Genomic DNA, 25,684 nt, shown 5'->3' with positions numbered 1-25,684 from the left:
TTACATAAACTCTGCCACCCTCTGTAGCACTCAAATCCTGTCAAATGCAGAAGGATCTTGAGGAGGACCAGGTGGCTGAATGAAGACAAAGGGGAGCTTTACCTCTGAAGGAAGAAATGTGAATAGTAGTAGGACACACAGCACAGCAGCAGCACCACAGGTACAAGTACTCTGGACCATGCTGCAAATTAACACAAGAAGGCGATTTTAATGTACCGATACCTTTTGCACGCTTCACAGCACAGTATGCCATACTCGCCTGGGTCAAAATCCGTAAGGGAAAGGCAGACACAAAATCATTTCCCTGGTGGTGTTGAAGACACAAGGGCATTTGTTATTTCAATTTAATGCAATAAAATATTTTTTCACTAGCTGATTTTGACCCAGGCGAGTGCAACATGCTGTGCTATGCTGTGACACAAATAACTAAAAGGACTGGTCAAACTCAAGCTCAGTTTATCCTTTCAGATAATAATATATGAGTCATTGAAAATGTGAACTTTAAGTGATCTTAACTTGAACTTCAAGACAGTGAAACGTCCTGGAATTTGACTAATGGTAACGGGACTGTTTTTCAAAACATTACACATAGCAGAGTAGCAACAAGACAACGTCTGGGTTGCTTATTAACAATAAGGCGTTACAAGCAACACATTTCAAGATATTCACAAAGAAAAGGCCTTTTTTTTACTAACCTCCCCTCACATTTGACCTGACTAAGGTTAAGGAAAACCCTAGAAGCAGAATATACAATAACATAATACCATGACTGGTTTAGTCATGACTGACTAAATTACCTGGCATTAGGTTACCTGAAATCTGAAGCATCTGTCAATTCTCAAACTGATAGAATTGGATATACTGCATTGAAATACTGGTTTAAATCACTTACTTTTGGTGTTCTTCAGAGACATCTTCACCTGCTCCTTTCTCGTGTCTGGAGTGTTTGTGGTGATGATGTCACCCTGAGAGAGAGATAGAGAGAAACATCCCATTTAATATATCGCCCAATCAGCTAGCCACCAGTCAGCTGTAACCACTCCTTTTCCTCCCTCCCTTCATAGGTTGGTCTACACACAAAAAAAGCTCTCTCTCTCACACACACACACAAGCTAGGAATTGCCAGGGTCCTCACGATACAACATTATCACAATACTTAGGTGCCGATACGATATGTATTGCGATTCTACATGCATTGCCATTAAATAATGTGATTTTATTGAGATTTCATAGTCCAAACATATTGCTCACCATATGTCTGCTGCAAAGGGACACAAGAGAGCCATGATAAAATGTTTTGGTCAGTCATGGAAATAAAAGTGCTGAAAACAAATTGGCTCCTTATTTAAAAAGAAGATGGAGAACAAGCTATGAAGGAAAAATACTGGAGTTTTGGTGCAGGTACAGCCAATTAGTGCAAAAATAATACTGCGATATTGTCAAAAAGATAAGATATCTTGTCAAAAATAATATTCCGATATGTAAAAACAATTCAGCATCACTAACACACACAAATCAAATTTTATTTGTCAAATGTGCCGAATACAACAAATGTAGACCTTACCGTGAAATGCTTACTTACAAGCCCTTAACCATCAATGTAGATTTTTTTTTAAGTAAGAAAATATTTGCAAAAATAAATAAACACAAAATAAAATAAGCTAAAGTTAAGAAAAAAAGTAACAAAATAACAGTAACGAGGCTATATACAGCTGATACCAGTACCTAGTCAATGTGAGGGGGTCAGAGCATGTGAGCGGAGTTGAGCAGTTGGAAATCTCGCTCATGGAGCTGTGCTTGCAGACAGGTGATTGTTACCACCAAGTGCTAACAATCAGTATCTGGATAACATGTGTAAAATGCTTGATAATGTATGTGATATCAACAGAGAGGTATATTGTCTGGGTGATTTAAATATTGACTGGGTTTCATCAAGCTGCCCACCCAAGAAAAAGCTTCAAACTGTTACCAGTGCCTGCAACCTGGTTCAGGTTATCAGTCAACATACCAGGGTAGTTACAAAAAGCACAGGAATGAAATAATGAACATGTATTGATCACATCTTTACTAATGCTGGAAAAATGTGCTTAAAAGCATTATCCAGATCCATCGGATGTAGTGATCACAATATAGTAGTCATATATAGGAAAACCAAAGTTACAAAGGTTGGGTCTAATATAGTGTATAAGAGGACATATCATTTGTTTTGTAGTGATTCCTATGTTGTTGATGTAAAGAATATTTGTTGGTCCGTGGTGTGTCATGAGATGCAAACAAACGCTGCACTTAACACATTTACAAAATTGCTTATCCCAATTACTAATAGGCATGCACCCAATAAGAAAATGACTGTAAAAACTGTTAAATCACCGTGATTGATGAGGAACTGAAAAATTATGGTTGGGGGATGAGGCAAAAGTAATGGCAAATAAGTCTGACAGCACAACCGACTGGCAAACATATTGCAAGTTGAGAAATCATGTCACTAAACTGAATAAAAATAAGAAACTACACGATGAAACAAAGATAAATAACATAAAGAATGATAGTACAAAGCCTTGGAGCACCTTCAATGAAAAAAAAAAAAAAAAAACGGCAAACTCAGCTCCATCATTCATTGAGTCAGATGGCTTATTCATCACAAAACCGACTGATATTGCCAACTACTTTAAGGATTTTTTTCATTGGCAAGATTAGCAAATTTAGGCATGACATGCCAACAACAACCGCTGATACGACAAATCCAAGTATATCTGAACAAATTATGAAAGACAAACCTGTTACCAACCCTAAGTAAAGTTTTGAAAAAAATTGTGTTTGACCAGATACAATGCTATTTTACAGTAAACAATTTGACAACAGACTTTCATCACGCTTATAGGGAATGTTTTTCTGTGTTGTTACCTACCCTCAACAAGCACAGCACTTACACAAATGACTGATGATTGGCTGAGAGAAATTGATGATAAAAAGATTGTGGGGGATGTTTTGTTAGACTTCAGTGCAGCTTTTGACATTATCCATCATAGTCTTCTGCTGGAAAAACATATGTGTTATGGCTTTACATCCCCTGCTATATTGTGGATAAAGAGTTACCTGTCTAACAGAATACAGAAGGTGTTCATTAATGGAAGCCTCTCCAACATAATCCAGGTAGAAGCAGGAATTCCCCAGGGCTGCCTAGGCTCCTTACTTGTATTTATTTTTACTAACGACATGCCACTGGCTTTGAGTAAAGTCAGTGTGTCTATGTATGCGGATGACTCAACACTATACACGTCATCTACTACATCGACTGAAATGCTAAGTACCCTGGGACTAAACACCTCCCTCTGCAACTGGATCCTGGACTTCCTGATGGGCCGCCCCCAGGTGGTACGGGTAGGTAACAACACAGTTAAGCAGTCCTCCAGGACTGTTTCCAGACATGGGCGTTTAGATTCGTGTTTAGTGGACATATTCCCCACAAAGTGGAGTGGTCGTTCGCAATGACGTGATGTGCCATTTCTGTTCAATGTGAAAGCAGACAGACTTTTCAGATTTTGAGTGAGCTTGGCTTTAACAAAGCATTTGGCCTTTTTCTTCGCAACCTTTGTATCAGAGTGTATTATAGACAACGCCTGTGGTCTTGTTTCTTGATCAGCGGGCCCTGGATATGGTCTCGAGTGAGAGCGGGATAAATTTGAATTTGAAACGTACCAAGAAATCTCACATCTGCATTCACTGCCAAAGGTGATTCTAACATGTATCGACTCAGGGTATGTACATGAGATATTATCAATAAATTAGCAAAAAAATGTTTTAAAAAAAACATGTTTTCACTTTGTCATTATAAACTATTGTGTGTAGATGGGTGAGAATTGGTTTTCTCCATTTTGAATTCAACCTGTAACACTAAAATGTGGAATAAGTCAAGGGGTATGAATACTTTCTGAAGGCACTATCTGGCTAAATCATTAGAAAAAATAATTGCATCTACATTTTCTTTAAAACTGATTTTTGGTTTGTAAGTGAATTTCAAAGTGACGGACATTTGTGGACTTTTCTCATTTGGAAAAAAGTCTGTCCTCCACCCTCTCTCCTCCATGACCAGGAACCCGATAAGTGGTTGAGGAGATGTCAATTCATTAATAGGCGAACAGAAGAGTGTCCTCCCCTCCTCGATAGCCACCTTTCATTGAGGATAAACATGCAAGTCCTTCGTGGAAGAGTTTTGAAATCTACCAAACCCACTTTGAATCAGCTTTAGTTTTTTCTGAGGAGAAAAACATGCAAACGTTGAAAAACATATAATTGTATCTGTAAAATGTCTAGCACAACTAACTTAATATGTTTTTTATCCCTTTACACATTTATTTTGGGATCTACCCCTGTAACCCCTGTAAACGTCATTCATGCGACATGCGAGTGGAGAAGTAGAGTAATTTCATACAAGCATATTTTCGTCCACATTTCCTCACCTCGCTGCCACTCCACGATTACTTTTGGCCTTTTTCAAAGGGAGGCGAGAGAGGACGGAGATGACACAGGATTTTAGCAAATTCAACTGCGAAAAGGCCAGAGTACCAAACCACCACCATTCCCAACGTGTTCCTCCCTCTGAGGTCCTACCGTAGTAGTGTTGTCGTGTTTGGGAGTCTAGACACTACAGCTTGCCGGCATCCTTGAACTTGCTGAGCAGGCATTGGTCAATTAACTTAGTTCCGCCTGAAGCTTGCGCTAGTGAACTTGCAACATTGTATAAAATATTCTGGGCCCTCAGAGTTTCTTGCACCAGTGAGCTTGGTACAGACACAGCTGTGGGCTATTTACGCAAGGGATAAGAAGCAGTGCTTGACTTGGGCAGGAGTTCACCAGAGCTGAGTACCAGCACCTCAAATGTTCTACTGCTTGAGCTCCTGTTCCTCCTATAGAAAATTAGCTCAAAGCTAATGTGGAGCTCCTGCACCTACATATAAAGAGTACCAGCACCCAAAATGAGTACCGGAACCTATTTCAGTCCAAGTCAAGCACTGATAAGAAGTAATCAGGTATGCCTATTTTATGACGTTTCCACTGGATCAGAACATTACATTTTTACCTTTCACGCTGAGTGGTTATCGAGTCGTTATCGAAAGGGAGAGAGGTGGAAAGATTTTTCAAATACATTGAGGAACTATTGTAATTCTAAATAATGTTAAAACATACATTGTTTGCTTGCTGTTTGAGGTGAAGAAAACATTACTTTGAGAAGCTCCACAGGTCATTAGTGGTGGTGTTAAGCCAATCCGAAATACTATCAGATCCCCAAATGGGCACATTTATATGCCTACATTTGCGCACAGGTCAGGTAACCTGTAGGCCTACCTCTATGCTTGCGCGTTCTTACTCAACATTGACAGGAGCGCTCCAAACAAAAGACAATTACTAAATCGACAAAACCTAAACTTGAGTGAGCTAGGACGGAAATAGTTAATATAACTATTTGTTCTGCACTTTTGAAATGTACAGCGACAGAATTCCGAACATGGGCCAGTCTTACAGTATTCTCCCTGTACACCAAGTCAGAACCATAACATAAATAAAGGGGGCATATAGGCAGACAATGAAAACTCTTACAATGTTCAATGATTACATTTCTCTAAAACAGGCTATAGGCTACATGTGCACCACTAAATCAGAACAGTAAGTTAAGTTATGAGGGGGAAAAGGACCAAATTATTAGGTTGAGGCACATGGGCTACTAACAGCTTACTACACACTTAGTATTACTTTCTTAGCTACAGTATGTATATCTCCCTGTCATATTACATAATTTATGCAGCAGCATACAATATTTTTTTGGACTCACCTTGTTGTGCTCTTCTCACTTGAAAAGGAAGGTGGCGCGGCCGTCCTTCTTGCAGGCAAATTTTGCCATCAAAGAGACCCTTAAACCTAGATTTGGACCACACATCCACTCCACTGAATAGCAGGCTAGTGATTACTTTCCAACTTATGCAGTTAGCCACTGATTCCTTCCAAACTACTCATTTTTGAATTTGCCATTTCCAAATTGTTGTGTAAGATTTATGTACAATGAGCACCAATACGTTTTTTCTAGAATTTCTCTTCATATGACAAGGATTTAAAAGGATTTGCCAGTAGATTGTGGACTTGATTCATGATGATGACTGCTTGTCTATCTTGCTAGCTAAGATTTTAAAAGTATGTTGACATCAGTCCAATCAAAGCTACGGTAGATATAACGTGATTTGACGTCCTTTTATCTGTGACCTTGAGCCTTCTTGGATGGGCACGTTGAATGTAACTCTACGGTAGCACCCAAGGGGCTTGGAACTTTCGAGCTTTCCCCGTTTTGTGGTGACATAGTGTCCCCATGAGTGACATAACACTGAGCCAATCACGGCGCAACTAGAGATCATTACCAACCCCTACACTCTGTATATTCCCGCTGGCTAATTTACCACCACAGAAAGCAATGAGCTAGGCTAATACACCTGCATGTTGGAGGTGCCTTACTCAAGAAAGCAAAATGGTGGCAACTACGAAGAATCTCAATTATAAAATAAATATTTATTTGTTTAACACTTTTTTTGTTGCTACATGATTCCATATGTGTTATTTCATTGTGTTAATGTCTTCACTAATTATTATACAATGTAGAAAATAGTACAAATAAAGAAAAACCCTGGAATGAGTGGGTGTGTCCAAACTTTTGACTGGTACTGTATATATTTGTTACTGCTCGACTAAAACAATTTCAGTCGACTAACAGCATAACAACCAACCAAACAATCTACTAGTCGACTAATTGGGGTTAGCCTTATAAAAATCAACCATGATTTTGTGCTTTCTATAATTTGTGATTGTTTACCTCGAGCTTTGATCATTGCTAAACCAGTTTAGTAATGACTCTGGAAACCAGAGTTTCCAATTATTTACGCAAAGAAAGATTCTACAAGAGAACATTGTGAGAGCTATTGGTTTAATGGTTCTGCCAACCGTCCTAAGCATATATATATATATATTTTTTTAACCTTTATTTAACTAGGTAAGTCAGTTAATAAGAACAATACTTTGCGGGTCCAATGCTTTGCGTTTCTGCTTCGGACGGCCTATGTTAAGATCGAAGATTAGTTGGGACTAATAGTGTCATTGACGTCACACGTGGCAGTTGGTATCGTACAGAATACTGTTTGGTATTGAATATTAGGCTATGTCGTCCGTTCACTGTAATTTCTACAGACAGTATGGCACAAAGCCAAAACAACAACAACAAAAAACACAAAAACAAAGCAAAATAGAAAGAATGTTGTGTGGTACTCTAAATTAACACAACTGTTGTACTTGTCTTTATTGCACTTAATAGCACCACCGCCAATTTCGCTAATAACTGCTGCTTTTTAGGAACGTTTTACTTGCAATAACTGTGATATGTAGTTGTTTTACCTACCTTATCTGAATGCACTGACTGTAAATCACTCTAGTATAAACTAAATGACCAAAATGGAAATTAATGTCACACTGCTGAAAATAACAAATGACTCATATAAGAAGAAAGAAACACAAGAAACTATCGCTGTGTCAGGTGGATGTGAAACGTTGACTAAAACGGAAATCACACAGAGGAGGAAACAGCACCAAGACCACACTTGACTCTCTGTAAAAACAGCATTTTTGATAAGTTCTCTATCTCGCTAAATCACCCATTAAGGTCAGGGGTTGAGCTTTCCAAAATAATTTTCATACCATTGATTGAAATATGGTCATTACTGTGGATCTGTATTTGTTCCACTCACAAGGCAGTGAAACTCTCACAAGGTAGTGAAACTCTCACAAGGGAGTGAATTTGAGAGTGGTTACATTACATACATACTTTTCCAGCCCCACCCCTCAGCTTTTTACCAAAAAGAAAACATTGGTTAACTGCTTGCGATGGTGGCAGAGGTGGTAAAAGATGCCAAAGCAAATTCTAGATAAAGATGTAGTCCCAGCCCGCTCATCTGAAAGTGGCACTTCCTACATTGTTTGTGACACATTAGTAAAAAAAAAAGAAAGAAAAAAAAGACCCCAATCTTAATGGTGTCTGTAGAATGAAGTACCACTGCAATTTGAAATATATTTGAGAGTACGCACGTACACACACACAGACATGCCTAAATTAGAGTAATGGTGAAGCAATTCAAGGTTGTAGTAGGAAAGATGTGCTACCATTGGCTGTATAATACACCAATTGCCATTATACAAACTCACCACTCATTGTCCAGACTAGCACAATCTTAGCAGGATCTACATCATAATTATGAAACTTTCCCAGACATTACTGTGTAACCAATAGACCTGCCTCAACAGGATCGGAAACTGACCATTTTAGTGAACAATGCTTTCATTTTAGTGAACAATACTTTTTTTTCAGAACCCGGCATCAAGCACATGGCTCCCAACTGGAAAACTGGGTTCATTTCCTGTCTCCACCCTTCCTCCCGTGTCTCCCTCATTTCTATCTCCCCATATGTGTCCATGCCTGTCTTTAACAAAGCATGAAAAAATACCTTAAAGTAGAGTGGATATCCACTCTCTTTAAAAAACAAAGGTCACTTAAACGTAAAGTAAAAGACGCAAAAACGAAACTTAAGAACAGGAAGCATATAAATAACGCACATAGAACAGATCTACCACTTCTTAGACTTGCTTTCAATGAGAATGACAGATCTATAACTAAACATTTCTATTTGAAATTTATCAGGTTGATTGTATTTCACAGAGAAGACAAACACTGCACCTTGAATTTGTATCTCTACATCAGATAAGCATTTTGAAATAGTAGCCTGTAGTCACTCCCGATCAGTTTCTTGAGAAGCACCTGCATCAAGGATAAGATGATTTCAATGTGACTGTTCACAAACAGCCTAAAAAATGTTGTCACTTAGTTGACTGAAATTCACCCCAGTTGACGTGTCAGAATTGCTCAGTCTCACTTTATGTGATTAGTCACATTTCTACATTCATAACATCTTTAGGATTATGAAAAAATATGTGATTCCTCAGGATATATCAAAGGTTATGGTGTTCATTATTGTTTTGAAAAATTAAGCACATTAAAATGGGTCTTCTTTTGAGGTCTCACATTTCTCTCTGGGCTGATACCAAAACAATGACTCTACACCAACACTCTCCAACCCTGTTCTGGGAGAGCTACCGTTTACTCTAACTCTAATCTAGCGCACCTGATTCTAATAATTAGCTGGTTGTGTAGCTGAATAAGGATGGTTACACCTGGAGTTGGAGCGAAAACCCACAGGAGGGTAGCTCTCCATGGACAGGATTGGGGAGCACTGCAGAGAGATAAACTGACACAGGACTTAACATACACCTGCTTACCAACTAAAAAACAACAGCCTTAAGGTGACATTTTATTTTTGAACTATCACTACACAGTTGATACGGTATGTGTGTGTTAAATGTGGGTGAGAGAGTCTGTATGTCCTGTGAGAAAGTGAAGGGATGTGAGGGAGACTAATCTTGTGGTGAATGTGTGAGAAGAAATGTTTCCACCAACACTACTATAGGCACACTACTGTGTGCACAACAAAAGGGTTTGAAATTAGTATTATTGAGTTGTCTGTTGACTGAGCCACACAGGAGCTCCCAAATACCTATAAATTGTAGTGAGATGTTGGTCCTAGATGCTGATCTTGGGTCAGTTTAGCATTTTTCACATGGAAGGTTAAGGTTAGGATTGAGGGAGGGAGGGGAAGCTGATCCTAGAGCTGTACCTAGGGAAACTTCACCTCGGAAACCAATAGCAGCAGACCCGATGTCTGTAGCAGTGAACTCCTGGATGAAGACCTATAAAGTTTACGGCATGGAACTAGCCTATTGTGACGGAGCACCTATTACATCAACAAGATTAGGCTTTAAGGCCTGCTCTGCGATCACTTATTTTGACCAAGGCCCAGTGCACTAATTTATAGGGAATAGGCAATTTGGGACAGAGTCGATGTATCATTTCAAAAGAAAATGAATACAATACAATGTAGCAAAAGTAACCTCTTTAGCCTCTATCTGGCTGCTCTAGGCCTACACACCATATTTAATGTTTCCCCAATTAGCACCAGCTAATTACATGTCTGTAATGGGTTGGTGAGTTTGCAATGAATCAAACTACTATTCACCATCCCTTCTTTTATCTAGCATGTCACATTTGAGTTTGTGTAAAAAGAAAGTCAAATTAATACTCTTAAATCCTTCACCAGTCTGATAAATGTAGCCTATTCTTAAAATCAATGTTATCTCATATTGTTTGAGAACTTTAAGTCCCCAGTTCAAATTATATAATTTTTTATGAATATGAAATCATATGGCATGATCATATTCCTTAATCCAAACATCATCATTATAAATTAGTGTAAGCTACATTAGTTAAAATGTAATGCTGCAATGTTGGTAGCCTAACAAAAATTGCATGAATTCGATAAATTATACACACTGTTCAGTGATGCCATCCCAGCTAGCGCAGTGGATCTGGGCCGATTCCCGGCTGAGTCGGGGCACTTGGCTGAAAGTCAGACTCGGCCGACGTCAAGTGGCCATAGGCAGTATTACTTATGGCTAGTATGCGGGGATTGGGCTTGGGTCAATTCCGGTGTGAGTTATCTGGCCCAACTGTATTACTTGGGGCTTGGGCCGATTGGGGCTACTCTCCGGCAGATGATTACACGGGCTGCTTTATATAAATAACATTTTAATATTTATTTTTCCTTATTTTCTTATTGTTTCTCTGATGAAAAAATACAATTAACATTTAAATTAAATTCTTAAAGAGTCCTCTGTAGTATTTTAGTATTTTGATACTTTGTGCAAGCCAATTGATAAGCATTAAAAATGTTGTGGATCGAGCCTCCCTCTAACACCATACCCAAACCGGACTCACGCATGCGGCATCTTGCGCAAATTGATTTTGACCCCCCACACCAAACGCGATCACGACAAGCAGGTTGAAATATCAAAACAAACTCTAAACCAATTATATTAATTTAGGGACATGTCAAAAAGCATGAACACACCACTCGCATCGTAAACATAAATGTTATTCAATTATTGCACCCATACCGCTTGTGCACACCAGCGAGCGTCTGCGTTGCCAGGCGCTAAAATAGAAGTTGCTTCTATTTGTGGCGCAGAACGTACAGCAAGTCCTGCCTCTACCATCTCCTCATTGGCTTTTAGAAGCATATGTCCACGTGCCATCTCCTCATTGGTTATACCCACGTGGGTGATTTAAAGATGAACTGAGTTCGGTCGGTTGTCGTGGTAACTATGCCAATTAGATGCCAGTCGCCATATAAAGTCCAAAGAAAAATCCTGAAAGGAGGAGAGATGACTAGAAACGATTCGGTTGACCGTTTTATGTGTGGATTAATTGTCATAGTAGAGGACCTTGTGCATTTCAGGTAAAATAACAACTCAAAGTTTATATCCCAGGACAAATTAGCTAGCAACACAAGCTAGCTAAAACAGACAAATTAGCTAGCAGCTGCAAGCTAGCTAGCTAAATTGCCATAAATGTTTAACGCTTTTCGACCTGTCCCCAAATTAATATAATTGGTTCAGAGATTGTTTTGATATTAAAACCTGCATGTGTCGTGATCGTTTGGTGAGGGGGCACAAAATCAATTTGCGCACAATGGTGCACGCACACCGCCGGTTTGGGTACGGTGTTAGACACTGCATCACATTGCAAACTGCTTGCTACAGATGCTGGTTCGAGACCCGTGCCGGCCGAGCCATGTGGCAACGCACAATTAGCCCAGCGCCGTTGGAGGGTTTGGCCGGCCGGGATGTCCTTGTCCCAACATGCTGTAGCGACTCTTGTGGCGGGCCAGGCGCATGCAAGCTGACACGGTCATCAGCAAAGTTGGCTGAATTCCGGTAGACAGAAACGCCCGATGTACTTGGGCCGATTCTGGGCAGTCATTCATTTTGATTCCGGGCGGATTCAATCAGTTCTAGCCCCCCGGAGGAGGGCCGCTTCCTCATTTCTAACTGTGATGTGTTTTTTGCGACACACATTGCCAAAGATTCAGAATTTTACCAGCAGTCCACAACTTGTTACATATAATAACAAATGTATTATAACTCATGTCTTACCGTAAATAGATTTAGAAAACCGAAGAAAAGCATAGAACTTACCGTGGAGAACCACAAATATTGTTGCCTGTAGCTGTCAGCTGAAGGTAAGTCTATACAGTGGGTAAATGCATACAAGACTGGGGATACGTCTATGTGTCACACTATTCTTTAGGGTCAATTCTGACAATTCAGAAAGATCACAATATTTGAAGACGATGTAGCCAAAAGTACACACCCTGAAACGCTGTTGTCAAGCAACTGCTTTCATGCACGATTGACATTCATGACGTCTTCTAAGCTACACTTAAACGCATGCGCCCTGCACTGGAAAATGGTCATACAGAAGAATCATTCGGTTATTACAAACTGTACTAGGTCGAGTCGGTCCATCCCTTCTAAATACCCGTTATTTAGAAATGTTTCCGAAATATGCTATTCAGGTATTAAAATGTTTTCTCTAAAATGGATTGTTTTTCCTCCCAAAATGTTTGTTAGTGTAGTCAGTGGCACACTATCATATTCCACCTAACCAGTGGTGTAAAGTAACTAAGTAAAAAATACTTTGAAGTACTAATTAAGTCGTTTTTTGGTGTATCTGTACAGTCATGGCCAAAAGTTGAGAATGACACATTTTAATTTTCACCGTCTGCTGCTTCAGTGTCTTCAGATATTTTTGTCAGATGTTACTATGGAATACTGAAGTATAATTACAAGCATTTCATAAGTGTCAAAGGCTTTTATTGACAATTACATGAAGTTGATGCAAAGAGTCAATATTTGCTGACTATATATATTATTTCCTGACTGATGGCAGCCCATTCTTGCATAATCAATGCTTGGAGTTTGTCAGAACTTGTGGGTTTTTGTTTGTCCACCCGCCTCTTGAGGATTGACCACAAGTTCTCAATGGGATTAAGGTCTGGGGAGTTTCCTGGCCATGGACCCAAAATATCGATGTTTTGTTCCCCGAGCCACTTAGTTATCACTTTTGCCTTATGGCAAGGTGCTCCATCGTGCTGGAAAAGGCATTGTTTATCACCAAACTGTTCCTGGATGGTTGGGAGAAGTTGCTCTCGGAGGATGTGTTGGTACCATTCTTTATTCATGGCTGTGTTCTTAGGCAAAATTGTGAGTGAGCCCACTCCCTTGGCTGAGAAGCAACCCCACACATGAATGGTCTCAGGATGCTTTACTGTTGGCATGACACAGGACTGATGGTAGCGCTCACCTTGTCTTCTCTGGACAAGCTTTTTTCCAGATACCCCAAACAATTGGAAAGGGGATTCATCAGAGAAAATGACTTTACCCCAGTCCTCAGCAGTCCAATCCCTGTACCTTTTGCAGAATATCAGTCTGTCCCAGAAGTTTTTCCTGGAGAGAAGTGGCTTCCTTGCTGCCCTTCTTGACACCAGGCCATTCTCCAAAAGTCTTCGCCTCACTGTACGTGCAGATGCACTCACACCTGCCTGCTGCCATTCCTGAGCAAGCTCTGTACTGGTGGTGCCCCGATCCCACAGCTGAATCAACTTTAGGAGACGGTCCTGGCGCTTGCTGGACTTTCTTGGGCGCCCTGAAGCCTTCTTCACAACAATTGAACCGCTCTCCTTGAAGTTCTTGATGATCCGATAAATGGTTGATTTAGGTGCAATCTTACTGGCAGCAATATGCTTGCCTGTGAAGCCCTTTTTGTGCAAAGCAATGATGACGGCATGTGTTTCCTTACAGGTAACCATGATTGACAGAGGAAGAACAATGATTCCAAGCAACACCCTCCTTTTTGAAGCTTCCAGTCTGTTATTCGAACTTAATCAGCATGAGAGTGATCTCCAGCCTTGTCCTCGTCAAAACTCACACCTGTGTTAACGAGAGAATCACTGACATGATGTCAGCTGGTCCTTTTGTGGCAGGGCTGAAATGCAGTGGAAATGTTTTTGGGGGATTCAGTTCATTTGCATGGCAAAGGGGAACTTTGCAATTAATTGCAATTCATCTGATCACTCTTCATAACATTCTGGGGTATATGCAAATTGCCATCATACAAACTGATTCAGCAGACTTTGAAAACGAATATTTGTGTCATTCTCAAAACTTTTGGCCACGACTGTACTTTACTATTTATATTTACGACAATTTAGTACTTTTTGCAATACTGAACTTAAGTACATTTAAAACCAGATACTTTTAGACTTTTACTCATGTAGTATTTTACTGGGTGACTCCCTTGAGTCATTCTCTATTATGGTACCTTTACTGAAGTATGACAATTCAGTTATTTTTCTACCACTGCACCTAACACACTTGTCCAAATACATCAAGCATCTTCAGATAAGTCACAACTGGCAAACAAAAACGGTTGTACAATTCTTTATTTCTGTTCAACAAATATATTTTAAAAGTTTAACAAAAAATTAGCAATTCTGAATCCACCAAGGCAATACAGTACAACTACAGTTGAACCTCAATCCTCAGGACTTGTATTAAAAACAAAATAATCTATAGGCTACAGAGAAACAGATACAGTGCTTTCAGAAAGACTTTTTCAACATTGTGTTACAGCCTGAATTTAAAACGTATTAAATATATTTTTTGGGTCACTGGCCTATACACAATAACCCATAATGTCAAAGTGGAATTTTGTTTTTTGAAATGTTTACAAATTAATTAAAAATGAAAAGCTCAAATGTCTTGAGTCAATAAGTATTCAACTCCTTTGTTATGGGAAGCCTAAAGTTCAGGAGTATAACAAATTGCTTAAGTCACAGAAGTTTCATGGACTCACTCTGTGCAATAAATGTTTAACATGATGTTTGAATGACTACATCTCTGTACCCCACACATACAAGTATCGGTAAGATCCCTCAGTCGAGCAGTGAATTTCAAACACAGATTCAACCACAAAGACCTGAGAGGTTTTCCAATGCCTCACAAAGAAGGGAACCTATTGGTAGATGGGTAAAAAAAAGACATCAAATATCACTTTGAGCATAGTGAAGTTATTAATTACACTTTGGATGGTGTATCAACACACCCAGTCACTAAAGTTACAGGTGTCCTTCCTAACTCAGTTGCCGGAGAGGAAGGAAACCGCTCAGGGATTTCACCATGAGGCCAATAGTGACTTTAAAACAGTTACAGAGTTGAATGGGTGTGATAAGAGAAAAGGGAGGATGGATCAACAACATTGTATTTACTCCACAATACTAACCTAATTGATAGTGTGAAAAGGAAGCCTGTACAGAATGAAAACTATCCAAAAACATACATACTGTTTGCAACAAGGCACTAAAGTAATAGTGCCAAAAAATGTGGAAAAGCAATTCATTTTTTGTCCAGAATATAAAGTGTTGTATTGGATTTGCCCCAAACGTATTACTGAGTACCACTCTCCATAATTTCAAGCATATTGGTGGCTGCATCATGTTATGGGTATTCTTGTAATCGATAAGGACTGGGGAGTTTTTCAGGATAAAAAAATAAACGCATCATGGAGCTAAGCACAGGCAAAATCCTAGAGGAATACCTGGTTGTCTGCTTTCCACCAGACTGGGAGGTGAATTCCCCTTTCAGCAGGATAATAACCTAAAACACAAGGTCAAGTCTACACTGCAGTTGCTTACCAATAAAACACTGAATGTTTGAGTGGCTGAGTTAGATTTTCAAGCAGATTTAAGTGAAATCTATGGCAAGACTTGAAAATGGTTGTCAAGCAATGATCAACAACCAACTTGACAGAGCTTGAAGAATTCTGAAAAGAATAATGGGCAAATATTGTACGATCCAAGTGTGCAAAGTTCTTAGAAACATACCCAGAAAGACTCGCAGCTGTAATCCCTGCCAAAGGTCATTCTAACATGTATTGACTAAGTGGTGTGATTACGTATATAAATGAGATGCATTTCATTTGAAATACATATGCAAAAATGATTTTTTTTTCCACTTTGTCATTATGGGCTATTGTGTGTAGATGGGTGAGACTTTTTTTCTCCATTTTGATTTCAGGCTGTAACAAAATGTGGAATAAGTCAAGGGGTATGAATACTTTCTGAAGGCACTGTATGTACAGTATCTGGCAAAATTATTAGAAAACAAAATCTGCATGAATATTTTCTAATACTGATTTTTGGTTTGTAAGTGAATGTCAAAGTGACGGACAATTGTGGCCTTTTCTCATTTGGGAAAAAGTCTGTCCTCCACCCTCTCTCCTCCATGACCAGGAACCCGATAAGTGGTTGAGGAGATGTCAATTCGTTAATAGGCTAACAGAAGAGTGTCCTCCCCTTCTCGATAGCCACCTTTCATCGAGGATAAACATGCAAGTCTTTCGTGGAAGAGTTTTGAAATCTGCCAAACCCTCTTTGAATCAGTGTTAGTTTTTTCTGAGGAGAAAAGCATGCACACGTTGAAAATCAATATGCTACTTATCGTTTTATCTATAAAATGTCCGGCACAACTAACGTAATATGTTTTTATCACTTAACACATTTATTTTTTGATTTACCCCTGTAAACATCATTCATGCAACACGCGAGTGGAGGAGTAATTTCATACAAGCATATTTTCGTCCACATTACCTCTCCTCGCTGCCTCTCCATGACCTTTTTAAAAAGAAGGCGAGAGAGGACGGAGAAGAGAAGACACAGGATTTTAGCAAATTCAATTGCGAAAAGGCCAGAGTTCCAAACCACCACCATTCCCAACGTGTTCATCCCTCTGAGGTCCTACCGTAGTAGTGTTGTCGTGTTTGGGCGTCTAGACACTACAGCTTGCCGGCATCCTTGAACTTGCTGAGCAGGCCTTGGTCAGCCCGCAAGGGAAAGGAGAGGGAGCGACTGTGGTAGTACTGGGAGTCTGCCTGGAGGTTCTGGATGACGTCCGACAGCAGGTGGGCATGTTCCACCCCGCAGCCCGGGGCCTCGTAGCTCAGGGCGTTGAAGTGGATGTGGAGGTGGTAGTAGGACGGCTGGTAGTGGAGGTACACCTTCAGCTTACTGGCTGCCACACCGTACCGCTTCAGAATGCTCTCCTGTGATAGGGGAAAGCACCATGAAAAACAAGCACAACTATTTGACAGAGTAAGGAGTAGTTGCCCCAAGACACATCAAACAACCAAACATCAAACAATCGCAATAAGCTCAACAAGCAAATTTAATTTGTATGTATGTATTATCGGATCCTTCTCACCTCTCCCTTCTTGCGGATGTTAGACAGCAATGGCAGATGCAGCGCTGTCAGGTCTCGCAAACTTTTGATGTCCCTTTGATGAACGATGGCAATCAAATGCAAGTCATCCAACTGGGGGGGGGGGGGGGGGGGGGGGTGAAAGTAACCATGTGCTCAATAGGAGGCTTGAATGGCATCTCCATTGTCCACTTTGGCCCTATGTATAAAGTGTCTCAAAGTTGAAGTTCTGATTTAGGATAGGTTTAGACTTTTAGATCACAATGAATAAGATTACTTGGACAGGATCATACAAGGTACAGTGGGGAAACAAGTATTTGACACACTGCCGATTTTGCAGGTTTTCCTACTTACAAAGCATGTAGAGGTCTGTAATTTTTAATCATGGGTACACTTCAACTGTGAGAGACGGAATCTAAAACAAAAATCCAGAAAATCACATTGTATGTCATGCAATAAAATGCAAACTAATTACTTAAAAATCATACAATGTGATTTTCTGGATTTTTGTTTTAGATTCCATCTCTCACAGTTGAAGTGTACCTATGATAAAAATTACAGACGTCTACATGCTTTGTAAGTAGGAAAACCTGCAAAATCGGCAGTGTATCAAATACTTGTTCCCCCCACTGTATCTCACCTGCTTTTGGTCCCACTTGAAGTCTGGGAGCAGGACAAAGCCGACGTCCTGGTCTGGGTCCTCATAAACGATGCGGTCTGCCTCCGCTTTCTTCTCCAAGATGTTGTACACCCACTGGAGGGGGAAAACACAGCGACAAGAAAATCATTGCCACATAAATCATAGAAGTGCATGTTTACAAATCACAATATTTCAATATTGGCAACCATTAATTGGATATTTGAGTGATATAAAAGTAAACTATACCTGACAAGTATGAGAAGTTTAGGTTAATTTCCCCATCCTTTGTGGGCTCTGCCTGTCAAGCAGCAGAAGGGCGTATTTGCTGATATACTGTTACTGTACACTGTTTCAAATACCTGCCATTCATTGAAAATTGCCCACTCGTGTTCTATGTGGTGATGCAAATACCTTTATTAGTGAAAGGCATTTCAAGTCTTTTCAGTTAGCCTTTTCATTCCACTTTGTTCACCTAAAAGAGCCGGCTCCAAACACATCTTTTTTCAGTAGCCATGATTGTGTTAAATAAACATGGGTGGGGCCTCAGACTGGCCTCTAACGGAGGCCTCCAAATCACTAGTCCGCCCCTGACCGAGGCATCACGGTAACCCTTTAAGATCGGAGGAGAGGAAAGCCCTTACTAATACCTCTCAAGCATCCGTGACGCATTGCCCAATCTGGCTCTTCTATATGGATGGTATTGTAATCCCAGATTGAGGATGATCCCCTGTAAGAACCGTGCATTTACTGAGTCGACAATCAAGGCCTCCGGATGTGGAGTGGGAGACTGTGTAGTGGGATACTGTGGGACTAATATTTTCACCTTGAAAGCAATGAAATGCTACCTGTACACTGAAGCTCTGACTCTGAATGTAAGGTAGGGTGATAGAGCGGTAGTCCTCCCCAGTCTCCTGCACCAAGTAGGTCTCCTGGCGCAGGTATTTCTTCACATGCTTCTCTGTGGCCGGACACACCACTGTGGTCTTCATCTCTTTGGAACCAAGGAACAAGACAAGGATCAATATCACATCAGATTTCAGTCAGAGTTTTGAATTCCATTAGGAAATAATAATGGTGCCACTTCGCATTGCAGAATTATTCGATTTGGTATTTGAATCTACAGCTGTCCCCGACTAAAGAAAATTTTGGTCGGGCGAGAGTCGTTCTGTTCCAGTCGATTGGTCAAGATGTTTAAACTTGTTTTTCCATATATTGACAGACACACCTTATGTGTTTGAATAAAACCAACTACCTTATGCACTGAGCTTGTCTGATGCTTTAAGCACACTGTTTGATTAAATAATTAGGACACACACGACTCAAGAAAGAGCCTGATGGTCACAGGCAGTTTAAAGAAATGACAGCAAGTGCCTGTGTGACTGGCGCACGTTTTCTCGCTCTCCTCCTTACTGCAGCAAAAAATGCACAACAGCACAGCAAGTGTTTATTGCGCTGTCTGTGTTGAAGCTGCAACAATTTCAGCCATTTAGTTTCTTACTTGTTTTTGAATTATTATTTTTTTCAGAAATCCCTCATTTGTTTAGGAAAAAACATTCCCTATTCCCTCAACCCTTGCTGTCTTTCCTCGAAACATGTGAGCATTACATGCATGTGACCAATAGGGCCTGACCTATAGCCAATCAATCACATCAATAAAATGGTTATAACTAACTCCGAACACAGTAATGTCGCAGCAAAATGGATGCGGAGGATGTGAAAAAGAAACTTGAAATGAGCAAATGTTTACAGGTTGCTCAGGAGGGAAAGGGGAAGTCAGATCTGTGGAAGACATTTGCCTTAGTTGTGGAAACTACTGGAGATCTAGAAAAAGGAGGGTATAGGAGCAAGCGTTGCATGAGTATTGTGTGCCAAACAGTTGCTGTTAGATTACAATATTATTTTTTCTGACCGTTTGGAACAGTGTAAATGGTAAATACATTTGTGTACCAGAGAGTCTGTTCTAAAGAGAATTGTTTTTATATCTAAAGCCTATATTAGAGCAGGCTACAGTTGGATGCATTTGTGAATTGCAGATTATTTATTGTTTAGGCTAATCATTCAAAGCTCCCTTTGTTATTGCATTTTAAAACTAAAACGCTTGATTGCATTTCAAAGCATGAATGTCTCGTTTGCTGTGTAATGGTATGAACGAATGAATGATTGGTTGATACAGTACCCTATATATTGAAATATAGGCTATGGTATTAAGACTAAATAGGACGCGTTCTTAGGCCTACAGCTCGATGGTGTTATACAAGGCTACTATACAAAACCTACTAATGATGACAACATTACTTATTATTATGATCATAATAATTGTAATGATAAACAATAAGAAGATCAAGAAAAATTACGGTATAGGAGAACTGCGTGCATATTATGTGTGACAAACAGGTGCTATTAGATTACAATATTATTTCTCTGCCTGTTTGCAACAGTATAAACCCCACTAAATAAATAAGTAATACTAGTCTGTTCTAACAAAATTGTAAAGCCTTTATTACAGCTTAGCAAATATTATTCTTATTCTTTTTTTTTTTAAATAGCCAAATCTGTGAAATTGCTTTATCTGACATTTTGCCGTTGCATGAGGATTGGTGCTTACAGAATCAGTAGGCTATTAAACAAACACTCAAACAGGCAACATCTGTCTTATTTCTGTAGATATACATCTATGAAAGCCAGGCACATTTAAGGGCTTGTAAGTAAGCATTTCACTGTATGTCTACACCTGTTGTATTCGGCGCATGTAACATAACAGATTTTATTAAGATATCAAATGTTCATATACATCCCCAGGAATATTGACACCTTTTTTACATTTTCTGCCAAGCGAGCACTTAGATATGGTAATTTTCACATTCATATGTTTGGGAATTACTTATAGTAAGGATTTGTGAAAATTTGATAGTAATATAGAGTGGGAAAGCGGCCGTGCATATGGACAATTAATTGACACTGCAGTAAATAATACATTTGTCTTGTCCAGGCCCGTATTCTACAGACCAGTGAGCCATAGCCAATCAGAGATACAACAGGACCTGTATGCAAATAAGCTCCCTCTCAAGGGAATCACGAATTTTCATATCATAAATGTTCATGTCATTTTGGAGCAGATCTAGCCTATGTATCCTGGGGCATACCATTCAAATGAGCAGGGGGTTGGAGTTGATACGTGCTGTAGATATCATTCCTCATGTCCAACTTCATTCTGGAGCCATTGAAAATCTCCAACAGGGTGTCTTCCCTGATAGGGGTCTTCTCCAAAATGATGACCGCATCCTGGTCGTTCAACTGATAGGGAATAGGGAAATAATACATTGTTGTTTTGAGATTCAATGGACTGTCCACCTTGTTAACTAGCTACCTAGACAATCGAACGTTAACAAGGTTAAGTATTTAACTACATGTATTGTTGTTATATAGTTGGACAGGACATACATGATACAAATAAACACTTTAATTCAACAAACGACACCTCGCGGCCGTAGGCAGCCATCGCTAAATTGGTTCGTACACTGACGACTGGTCACTTTGACAACAGGCAAGCAAGACGAATTATGCGATGCGAGCTTCTACCAAGCTACTACCATTTGAAGTTTAAGTGGCTGCAACCACAGATTTCCAACCTATAAAATATAGCTATTTAACGTTACCACTTATAAACATCTATAAGCTTTTTGGTTTTAGTTTAGCTAGCTATTAGCCAATATTGACTAACTAGCTAGATACCTAGATGGCGGTAACGTTAGCCACCTTTCCGTGTATGAACATATTTTTCTCCCGTGCAGAGTCCCGCAGAACCGTTGTTGTTTTAAACCCGAACAAAGGATTTGCAGATGCTGATTCATTGTGATTATCTTGGTCACTATTCGGGTCATTCTTTAGTCGTTTGGCCTTAGCAGCATCAGTTTCATTTCTGTCCGCAAAATCAACTTCACGTTTACCAGTCTCCGCCATTTTTATTCTGAGGTACTTCTTCTTCGGTGGGGTTTTACGGCAGACTACATGCTTATTGCCTCGACCTACTGGGTGGGGTGAAAACGGAGAAACTTTAACATAGGAAATAAACGAAGGGTGAAAAAACACTCATATTCCCTCAAAACAAACAGCCCAAAATAATATATATTATTATATAAATAATAATCTCCCTCTTATTCATTACTCTTTAGATCCCTACACAGGCTCTGGGGCCTGAGAGGGGAGACCTTATTTGGACAATATTCCTTGCAATATTTCAGCTTAAGGCATGTAGATCCAAAAACCTTTTAGACCCTTTCACAATGATTTCCAATTTCTGCTAGTTTGGCCAGTACAATTTATCATCCTGCTCAATGAATGCAACAAAATCCACTTTATTCACGGTCATTAAGGCCTATATCAGGAACGCAACTGTTGAACAACATTCTCAACACACTGCCATGTCTTCCTCATCTTCATTTGGTCTAACTATGTCCACTGCCTCCGCATAGGAGACATGCTGGACAACCCTGATACTTGCTACTTCGATCCAGTAGCGGTGTGTGGGTAAAATCACTGAGGAAGCCAAGCCAGTAAAAAAGCCATATTGCAACCTGTTGTGATAATTGCATTGTTTGCTCTATAACCCATTTGTTCATAAGCCATCATGATATACAATAAGGTCGTGACAACAAAAAGACGACAGTCACATAGTAGGGGAATAAATTCAACTACACATACATTTGTTTCATCACAAAACCAGAGAGCAACATCTGTCCGGTGTAGTCCACATAGCAAATATTGCATGTAACAAACAGGTATATCACCTGCAGCATGGTCAAATAAGTTCATGTTTTCGCCAGTTTACTAAACAGCTACTGATTTAGAACATCGGAGTTAATGCAAGTCAGCACAAAGACAACAGGAGCACTGCCTCTGCTATTCCAGCACCATTTCAACTTAAACATTTAAACATCATCAAATCAACAAGGCTATATATGCTTACTTTAATACACTGAAAAATAAACTTAAATATACCAAAAACTATTTAGTGCAATCAATGTTGCTAAATATCATGTGGCTGTCCATGATTTCTGTTTGTGCCTTTGTGTGTAAAACAAAAACAATTGAAACGGTCTATGGCTCTGTCATACAGTACACTTTTAGTTTGTGTTGTCATAGGCTACCTAGCTAAAATGCAGTGGTGTAAAGTACTTAAGTAGTACTTTCAAGTATTTTTACTTAAGTAGTTTTTGGGGGGTATCTGTACTTTACTATTTACATTTTTGGCAACTTTTACTCAATACATTTTCCCTGATACCCAAAAGTACAGAAAAATGGTCCAATTCACACACTTACTGTATCAACAGAAAATCGCTACTGCCTCTGATTTGGCGGACTCACTAAACACAAATGCTTTGTTTGTTAATTATGTCTGAGTGTTGGCGTGTGCCCCTGGCTATCCGTCAATAATTTTAAAAAAGAACATTTGGCCGTCTGGTTTGCTTAATATAAGGAAGTTGAAATTATATATACTTTTACTTTTCATACTTAAGTACATTTGAGCAATTCCATTTACTTTTGATTCTTAAGTATATTTAAAACCAAATACTTTTAGTAGTATTTTACTGGGTGACTTTCACTTTTACTTGAGTCATTTTCTATTAAGGTATCTTTACTTTTACTCAAGTATGACAATATAATACTTTTTCCATCACTGCTAAAATGCTTGCTAGCCTAACTTCATCATATGGGCAACAAAGAACCACAGAACCAGCTAGCTAGCTAGTTACCATGAGCCTACTAGCCTAAATTTTAGGCTACATACTGTATAGAACTTAAATCGTCTCAGGTCCATGGCCCAACATTAATTTATGGTTAGATCAAAATCGCCGCCATAATCATTGGCGTACTGTACAGAGAATTAAGTCAAAACCACAAGTCCAAATCCCCATCTCCATCCATGGCGTAGAAAGGGCCGATTTAGCAAGCTAGCTTCTGCAGGACATTAACACAAGTAGACCAGAAACAGAAGATTTATGAAAATGACATTTTGCTTAGGAAGTGATTTGATTGGTTTGAAGCCAAATCCAAACTGGCCTCCCTTGGTGGGTGATTTGCTGCACCAGGACAACCCTAAGTTGAGCTTACCTGAATGCTTATTGGCTAATTATATATATGTTTTTTTATCAAGGGAGGCCAAATGCTTGCTGGCATCAATCAATCAAATGCTACGACAGCAACATGTTATGTACTGTACTCTTTTGGTCAGACAGTATCAGATACCTGGACTACACATACTGAGACAGAAGAGGGGCGCTGTTTCCCTCACTCGTATGATTTCTCCGGTGAGATTCAGGAGAATTAAGAAAACAAAGAGACAGAAGATAAATTATTTTATTATTAGTAAAAAAAAATTGGCAAGCCTAGCTTCCCTTGGCATCCATGAATACACGCCACTACTTCAAACTCCTTCATCCTAACCGGACACTCCTGAAACATGATTCCCTCCACTTTTGTAACATCGTTGATCCTTAGACTCTACTTAAGTGATAATGCCCGCGAAGCCGGTGTTTGTAGGATATATTGGCATGAGTGTTGTTATGCTCGAGACAAAGTCGAGGGACGGCAAACCGTGCCACTATATCCTCCAAACACCGGCTTTGCGGGCATTATCACTTATTTTGATTAATTTATTCATACTATTGCATCCTTCCACAAAATATAGTCCCGACACAAATCTAAGGTTTCTACCCAAGCCGGCTGGTCATTTGTTCTATTGGTTCGGTTGTCAGAGACGTGACCCAGTCGTTCAGTCTTTTTGTTCTGTATCTATGAACGCCACCCAGTCGTTTGTTCTAAATGTTCCATTGCCATACTGGCTGGCAACATTCTTATCCCTTGCTTGCAAGCTAGCCAACTACGGCTAACCTACAGTCACGTCAAACAATGCAGCCAGAATAACAGCAAAGTAGACACTTGCCAGGAGTCCAAACTTCCTACACTTGCAACATTGTAGTGGTTTTTGCACATATGCTCTCACCACATATTTTATATATGAGCCATGACTACATGGAACTATATTCCACAACAGGTAACTGATGCAAGCAGTAGAATCAGATTTAAAAAAAATAATAATAGAAAAATACACCTTTTGGAACAGTGGGGACTGTGAAGCAACAAACATAGGCACAGACACATGCATACACACACACATACACATGGATTTTGTGTTGTAGATATGTGGTAGAGGAGTAGGGGCCTGAGGGCACACACTTAGTGTGTTGTGAAATCTGTTATGAACATATACAATTTTAAAAAGATTACAATAACTGCCTTAATTTTGCCAAACCCCAGGAAGAGTAGCTGCTGCCTTGGCAGCAACTAATAGGGATCCATAATAACTACAAATATAACCCTATCTCTCGAAAACCCTTCTCTGTAGGGTTTTTGCTTGCCAAACGTTTTTTTTTTTTAGAAACATATGCTGATATGCCCCTTATCTTTCATATCAGCAAGAAATAACATTTTAAATAAAAATATGCACTTACTGTAGCAGTTTTGCACAAATTAATACACTATGTGTGCCTCCAGCTGAAGAAACTACACTTCCTTCCTAGTTATGCTAACACACAGCCATGTGTTCAGAGAACTGTAGATCGCTAATTAGCACAAGTTGGCACCTATGCCTTCCGTCTGTCTTCCATAAACAAACACTGTAACATGGAGATATGGCCGTGTGGGAACACTAATCCTAACCCTAGTTAGCTGGGTTAAAATACCCCAGCAGTA

At 39.6% G+C, this 25,684-nt stretch overlaps 2 protein-coding genes across 4 annotated transcripts in view; both read right to left on the bottom strand.

Moving 5' to 3' along the window:
* The window catches only part of LOC129868154 (CMP-N-acetylneuraminate-beta-galactosamide-alpha-2,3-sialyltransferase 4-like), a 47,852-nt gene extending 35,473 nt beyond the window's left edge, over nucleotides 1-12,379 (bottom strand). For 2 of the 3 annotated variants that reach the window (XR_008761724.1, XM_055941850.1), the window contains exons 1-4: nucleotides 7,436-7,570; nucleotides 5,831-5,916; nucleotides 893-965; nucleotides 103-181 (exon numbers count right to left, since the gene is read on the bottom strand). Coding sequence is in view for 1 of the 3 variants with exons in the window: in XM_055941850.1 (XP_055797825.1) it covers nucleotides 103-181; nucleotides 893-914 (101 nt within the window). In the remaining 2 variants the exon portion in view is untranslated. Of the gene's footprint in view, nucleotides 1-102; nucleotides 182-892; nucleotides 966-5,830; nucleotides 5,917-7,435; nucleotides 7,571-12,174 lie in introns of those variants that run through there. The other variant, XR_008761725.1, reaches the window with a different exon arrangement.
* A 2,083-nt stretch (nucleotides 12,380-14,462) lies between these two features.
* On the bottom strand, nucleotides 14,463-21,926 carry dcps (decapping enzyme, scavenger). Its single transcript, XM_055941849.1, has 6 exons — nucleotides 21,689-21,926; nucleotides 21,076-21,226; nucleotides 18,778-18,923; nucleotides 17,933-18,046; nucleotides 17,296-17,406; nucleotides 14,463-17,137 (listed from the first exon to the last, which is right to left on the bottom strand). The coding sequence occupies exons 1-6, from the start codon at nucleotides 21,890-21,892 to the stop codon at nucleotides 16,871-16,873; spliced, it is 993 nt and encodes a 330-aa protein (XP_055797824.1). The 5' UTR covers nucleotides 21,893-21,926; the 3' UTR covers nucleotides 14,463-16,870.
* Between the last annotated feature and the right edge of the window lie 3,758 nt (nucleotides 21,927-25,684).

The sequence above is a fragment of the Salvelinus fontinalis genome, chromosome 13 (genome assembly GCF_029448725.1).
Source record: "Salvelinus fontinalis isolate EN_2023a chromosome 13, ASM2944872v1, whole genome shotgun sequence".
NCBI classification, from domain to species: Eukaryota; Metazoa; Chordata; class Actinopteri; order Salmoniformes; family Salmonidae; genus Salvelinus; species Salvelinus fontinalis.
Note: the sequence above shows the minus strand (reverse complement) of the source record. Positions and strands in the feature narration are given on the sequence as shown.